The following is a 6,886-nucleotide window of genomic DNA, read 5'->3' as shown; positions in this document are numbered from 1 at the left end:
GTAGTGTGTTTTTCTTCAGCTAGCGAGCGAACCGGGCAAATCCTATTTGGCGCCCGTTTATGTGTATTTTGCAAACACGAGCGCCTGCAGCAACCAAGCTGGGCCCGCCCATCTCACCCTGTTCCCTTTCTATATCTTGACAGGAAAAAAGAGCGTTCCCGCAGGGGATCGAACTAGGCACCTCTACTTCGAGCTACCCGACAGAAACCATCACGCCACCATACCCAACGTTGTTACTAGCATCCTCTTATATCTTTTCTTCGTTTAACTTTCCTTTTTTCCTTTTTTCTTTTTCCGTTTATGTTTTTCTTTTTTTTTCTTTTCTTCTTCCTGGCTCAATGATTTGTTTATAATTCGTGAACTTTTTCTTCATATTGATGAACTTTTTTTTCAAATTCGCTGAACTTTTTCAGATTCGATGAACTTTTTTCATATTTAATGAACTATTTTTTCCAAATTCAATGAACTTTTTTCATATTCGATGAACTTTTTAAAAAAATTCACTGAACTTTTTTTCAAATTTGATGAACTTTTTTCAGATTTAATATTTTTTTTTTCAAATTTGATGAACATTTTTCAGATTTGATGAACTTTTTTTCAAATTTAATAAACTTTTTCTAAATTTGATGAACTTTTTTTCAAACTGATGAACTTTTTTCAATTTTTCAATTTTTTTTATAATCCATGAACAATTTTTTTTCAATTTGAATGAACTTTTTTTCAAAATCGATGAACTTTTCTTCAAAAATGACACCTTTTCCAAATCCATGAACCTTTTCTTATCACGATTTGTTTTCCAAAAAATTTAAGCGATACAATACATGGTTATCTGCAACAAATAGCGCTGCGCCAGTTTTATTAGGTATTTCAGGCCGTTACAAATCGTTCAAGGCCATTAGCTCCAGTGGTTAGCGAGCTCGTAGGTGGAATGAAGGTCGTGAGTTCGAATCCTGTAGCTGACATTTTTGAAGATGTGAGGGAATCTATGTCATGTGTTGTACTTGTAGTCAAGGGAGTTCCTGTTTTATTTGGACTAGAAGAGCTACTCGCTCTGTAGTGTTGTCACACAAGATAAGCACGCCGCCCGCCTGCTGGCCGGGCGAATCGAAGTTATCTTCCTGTCAACTGTCCACCCAGTCAAGTGCAAAAAACACAGTGGAATCACGCAACGCACGCTGCTGGTGTGCTTCCTGCCCACGAGGAAAGAAGGGCGACAAGGTTTAGATTTGACTGTTTGCAGGATGGATTCAGTCAGAAAAACTCCTTCCTTTTGAAAAAAGTGACGCTTTGCGTCTTCGCTTCCGAGGGTTAGGGTATAGGCCGTTTCGAGCAAGCTTTCGCTTTTTCTCTCGGCTTTCTACAAATTTTGCTTTAGCTTCCAAAGGCGACCCAATGACCTTTCTGGAATTGGAAGTATTCGTCGCCCTACCCTAAGAAAGAAGTCACTATAAAACTGCTTGCCCTCCAGAAGTATCAAAGGTGCGCGGAGCCCGGTGAAAATGAATATGTTTGCTACTGAAAGAAGCCTGCCTATTGACTAATATTCGTCTTTAGAATGAAAGTAGCTATGAAGCCCAATCTACTGTCGATTCAAAAGGGGGCATAGTCATATGGGTGGGGTGTTTGTGGGGAGCTGCCTTGGATATGAGGAATTCCTCCAATCTAAAAAAAGAACAAAGAAAAAGTCTGTGACAAAGATCTTTCTTTTTCTATCAATAGATAGGAATGAGTGTTCGTTATAGGGGATAGGATCCATCTGCTCTCTCTCTCTCTATTTTCTTTGATGCAATTTAGAGAGAAATAGCAGTGCAAATTAGAAAAAAAGAGAATCGGGAGATGACTCCAAAATAGATACATAGACATCTAAAGTAAAGGGATGTATATACTATTCCTATATATCTCATCTATCTATGAAAAAAGTAAACAGAGTTCGTTTTTGGGTTCCACGAAGCCCCGAATGGATTGGATCGTTTCTGCTTGTGCCAACGAAATGAAGGCCTCGCCCCTTCCGAATGCTTCTCCGATCCTGAAGTTCTCGCGAAGAGAATAAGATGCAGCTCCCCCTCCCTCTGTCTTTTTCCGCTTTGCTAATATTCCCCTCTAACATGGGCCAGGCTTAGGCGGGTGCGGGAGGAAGAAAGAAAGTTGAAGAGCGTCTTCTCCTTTGTCATTTTTTCAGTGGAACACAGGAAAGCACCCTCTTTTTGTAATCCCTGCAGCTTCCCAGAGGCTTGCTTTTTTTATTGAACGCATGGCGTAGCTAGGACCCCTCCAATCATGTTTGAGCCTATGTTCACCCGAGGCCAAAAAAGGAGAATTCCGGAATGCCTGCCGACGTTCAGATAAGGTGCATATCCCTTACCACTAAAGGAAAGGCTCGACGAAGGGGGGGATATTAGCTGGGTAAGGAAAACACATTCGGAGATTGAGATGTCGATTTGTTTTTCATCGAAAAGGAAGAAGGCCGAGGGGATAGCAGCCTTCCTTCGGGCTTTGCCTGCCGATATTCTAATAAAGAATTCTGGCTCGGCCTGGGAAAGCGCTGGCAACAACATAAAGAAAGGGGTCCATGTAGCTGCTGCGCCCGCCCACTGAGCAGCAGGTTCGTCATCTACTACAAAAGAGAGAATCCACTTCATATAACCACGTCTCTGCTAGGCAGCGTGTGGAATGGCCGAGAGCGGACCAAATGGATATATAATCCAAGCCGAGAGTGGAGTTACGTGAACAGCCGTCTGATGGAAAACAACTTTCACGTTCGGTTCAGAGAGCACTTTTTTCGTTGAGAATAAGTCCTTCCCTTTTGTGTGAATTCCCCAGAGGCGAATTAACAACTTGTGGGGCCCTATCTATTCAATCTCTCGAGCCCGAAGAAACCCCCCTCTCCCTCGGACTCAATCTCTCTTTTGACTCTATATATGTGGGCACCTGATATCTATGAGGGTTCACCCACCCCGGTGACAGCATTCCTTTCTATTGCGCCTAAAATTTCTATTTCTGCAAATATTTCACTTGTTTCTATTGTTGCTTCCTATGGGGGTACATTACAACAAATCTTCTTTTTCTGCAGCATTGCTTCTATGATCTTAGGAGCACTGGCCGCCATGGCCCAAATGAAAGTCAAAAGACCTCTAGCTCATAGTTCGATTGGACATGTAGGTTATATTCGTACTGGTTTCTCATGTGGAACCATAGAAGGAATTCAATCACTACTAATTGGTATATTTATTTATGCATCAATGACGATAGATGCATTCGCCATAGTTCCAGCATTACGGCAAACCCGTGTCAAATATATAGCGGATTTGGGCGCTCTAGCCAAAACGAATCCTATTTCGGCTATGACCTTCTCCATTACAATGTTCTCATACGCAGGAATACCCCCGTTAGCCGACTTTTGTAGCAAATTCTATTTGTTCTTCGCCGCTTTGGGTTGTGGGGCTAACTTCCTAGCCCCAGTGGGAGTAGTGACTAGCGTTATAGGTCGTTGGGCGGCCGGAAGGTTGCCATGAGTAAGGTTGGAAGACCGAAGGCAATTTTCCGTGCACCGGACACGTAGCTTACCGAATCAGTTGCAACACAGATGGGAATGCATGCTATGAAAGACATGGTCAAGTCTGTTACATCAACCGGACTCCATATCCTTGTACGAGTCCACAATCACTACACGAGATGAACCTGGGTTTGGTGAATGGAAGTTGGCCTTAGGTGTAATAGGACTCCCAGTTACTGCGCACGATCGTATACTGAGGTGCTCCCCGTCGGTTGTTGGAATGACGCGAGCCGGGCCGGGCCTCGATTCCTTTCAAAAAGATGAAGGGACAGAGGTGACTAATTCCCCATCTCATTTGGGGCGGAAAACGAATCGACATCTCGATGTGATAGAGCCCTTTCCATTTTTGTTGGGAAAGAACGGCGAAGTCCATCCGAACCCTCCAATGAAGAAATAAGAGGAGAGCAAAGCGCCAATGGCGCGTGAAGCGCATGCGGAAGGGGCACGGAGAAATAAAGAAGTGTGGGGGAGAAGCAGCCGAGCTCATACCCTTCGCTTCCTGGGCCCAAAGTAGTGCTTTGTTTCCTAGCCAAATCAAGGATTTGGGGCTGATTGCAAAAGATATCTGAATAGAAAGATAGATCCATCCATCTATCCAGATATCTAAAAAAGAATCGATTTAGATTTCATGAAACCTTTGATTCAAAGAACTGCGCTTCGCCCCCCCCCCCCCCGCTCATGAAACGGCTCTGCTGCAATGGATGGCAGAGGGTCCGTAGTACTCGAAGCACTGGAGTGATCCAGTAGCCGGCAAGGGGCCTAGAAGTGCCTACTACTACACCACACTACACTTGGCTCTACACATTTATAGAGCTTACCCCTGTCCAGTGTCTGGCAGAACGTTGGGGGCTTCAATCATCGACTCGTTATCCCCATCTCAGCCGAGGCTAACGGAGCCTGACTTATTCAGGGGAGAGAGTGGAGCCTATCGAAGCACTCTTGAGAGTAAGATCCTTGGATCCTCTTCATTCTCTACAGGGGTCTCTGCCCACATGGAAGCGGGGCAGAGATGGATAAGATCAACACGGGAATAAGAAGCATTTGAAATGCCTTTTTGATCATTTTGATAGAGGGGGATGGATAAAGTGGGCAAAACAGACTCACATTTTTCAATCGAAAAGATGGGTTCCTTTTTCGTCTCGACAAAGAAAGAATCATCTTGAAAACGCTCCTAACCCCTTCGCAGGGCCGTGTATAGTAAGTGATCTGAACCTGCCCGGAGCGAGCCCCCCTTAGAGGCAAGTGAAGATGGTGAGCCGTATGATGGGCAACTATCTCCTGCGATTCGAAGAGGACTCAGCTGTTAGTTAGTACCCCCTTGGTTTCGGGGTGGACCCTTTCACTCTATTTTATTATATACGCTTAGCGAAAAGAATGTTTTTTGATAGACCTAGGACATGGATTCTATACGAACCAATGGATCGTGACAAGTCGTTACTACTAGCAATGACTTCCTCTTTCATTACTTCATCATTTCCATATCCCTCTCCCTTGTTCGATCTTACTCATCAAATGGCACTCAGTTCATATCTGTAAGTTCGTTCGATCATTGACAAGGTTCAAAGAAAGGCTCGGCCATTCACCATGAAGGCTAAAAGTGAGATAGGCTTTACTGGACATTTTCACTTACAAAGGCGAAGACAATTCTGCGTTTTTAGCCGATTCTCCGAAATTTAAGACAATTATCCTCACTCAAACTTCAAAAAGTCCTTTTTTCTGATGTAAATTCTGTCTGTCTCCTTTGTCCTTCCTAATGCTAGTCTAGTCTCCGATTAAAGAATTGATACGGGTGTGCTTCCTTGCAGAGGGTTGTTTTAGACACCTACCCACCAGAAACTTCGCTTTGCCACCCAAGTATAACCAAAGCCTTCCACAAAGGAATATTTACTACTGGGTCCATCACGTGTCCAGATACCGGTGCATCCCTTAACGTTTCCCCATCGGCTGAAGTTGGATCAAAGTCCCCGGACGCGAATGCTCATTATAGAAAGAACTAGGCCTACTTAGGTAAACAGGCACCCCATCACTACCGTAGTAGTTGAAATCTCTAACTTAGGTGCGTTTGCCCATTACTTCTACCCATCTACGCGATTCTAAGATCCAGCCATTGGAACTGAGAGATCCCCGCTATTTGACCTACTCAAGTAGGCTTTCTATTAAATATCCACCCGTGGTAATTGCTTGACTGGTAGAAACACCAAGCTTTGGTACTATAGTCGTACTCGAGACCCTATTGAGCTGCTTAGTCTTCTCTTTCTTTGGCTGGTGAAGGGACGGTGGACTTGTTTCATTGCTCTCGCGCTCTGATCTTGATATTGATTGCCAACTCGGATAGAGGAAGTAAGTTGTTCTGTTTGGGCCATCGTTCTCTGTTCTATTGGATTTGACACTTTTTCTGATCTCCCTCTGCCTATTTTTGAGCTCAATAAAAGAGAAAGTTTCATGCCAGTATGGGTGAAAACCATCAATTTTCACATTCCCCTAATAAATGGGTGTTTTTGAGGTCCTTTTTCCGATCAGTTTCATGCCAGTATGGGGTCAAAGTATACAAAAATCACATTCTCCCCGTAGAACGCTGTTTTTAGAGCTCTCCTTTTTTGGAAACTTTCATTGCGCATAGTACGAAAACCAACAGAAATCCCACTGGCAAAGGTGTTGTGCCGGTTGCCGACCAGGCGATCGACCAGCTTCCGACCAAAAGCTTTGGTCCAGTGAGGTGAGCGACGACCAGAACAGAGCTGTTACAAAGGAAGCCCACTCTCTTATGTTCTGATGGGAAATAGGACTAGGATCTGTAATAGTTGTATATGCTTTCCTTTGGTTTGCATGGGCACGTGATACATTCCTAGCATGGCGTTGGAACAAGCAAGGACCCAGCGTGATCCAGAGGGCAAGCCCATCCCGGGTAACTTTGTATCCTGACCCAAGCCGGAAGTTTGTCGAACTTGTAGTCTAGGACATTGGTAGGGATCCGCATGGGCACGCTGAACAATCCGATGGCCACCCACAACACGAAACATCGACCCTGCTCGTAGCGCTTGCCGATCATCCCTATCTCTACCGGGCCCGTATTCCCCGCCTCGCTGATACTTATTCATTCTTTGAATCGATAAAGATGGGTATCCATGCCTCTTAGTTCCGGGGAGATACTGATTATGCCAGTGTGGACAAGTTCAAATGGAGCAAACCCGCAAGAGCATGGAACATAGGATTTGAATTAGCCCAATGCGGATGGCAGTGATCGAGCAACTAAACGAGCGAACTCCAAATAGAAATCTTTTGCGTTTTCCTAATGTGTTCTAACAGGTGTTGCAAGCTTCGATAATCTAGCGT

The 6,886-nt window shown here is 44.3% G+C and overlaps 1 protein-coding gene across 1 annotated transcript; it reads left to right on the top strand.

Annotated features, from left to right (window-relative positions):
- Positions 1-2,903: 2,903 nt before the first annotated feature.
- LOC123185393 (NADH-ubiquinone oxidoreductase chain 2-like) lies at positions 2,904-3,512 on the top strand. Its single transcript, XM_044597279.1, has one exon. The coding sequence runs from the start codon at positions 2,919-2,921 to the stop codon at positions 3,510-3,512; it is 594 nt and encodes a 197-aa protein (XP_044453214.1). The 5' UTR covers positions 2,904-2,918.
- The last annotated feature ends 3,374 nt before the right edge of the window (positions 3,513-6,886 follow it).

This window comes from Triticum aestivum, chromosome 2A (genome assembly GCF_018294505.1).
Source record: "Triticum aestivum cultivar Chinese Spring chromosome 2A, IWGSC CS RefSeq v2.1, whole genome shotgun sequence".
NCBI classification, from domain to species: Eukaryota; Viridiplantae; Streptophyta; class Magnoliopsida; order Poales; family Poaceae; genus Triticum; species Triticum aestivum.
Note: the sequence above shows the minus strand (reverse complement) of the source record. Positions and strands in the feature narration are given on the sequence as shown.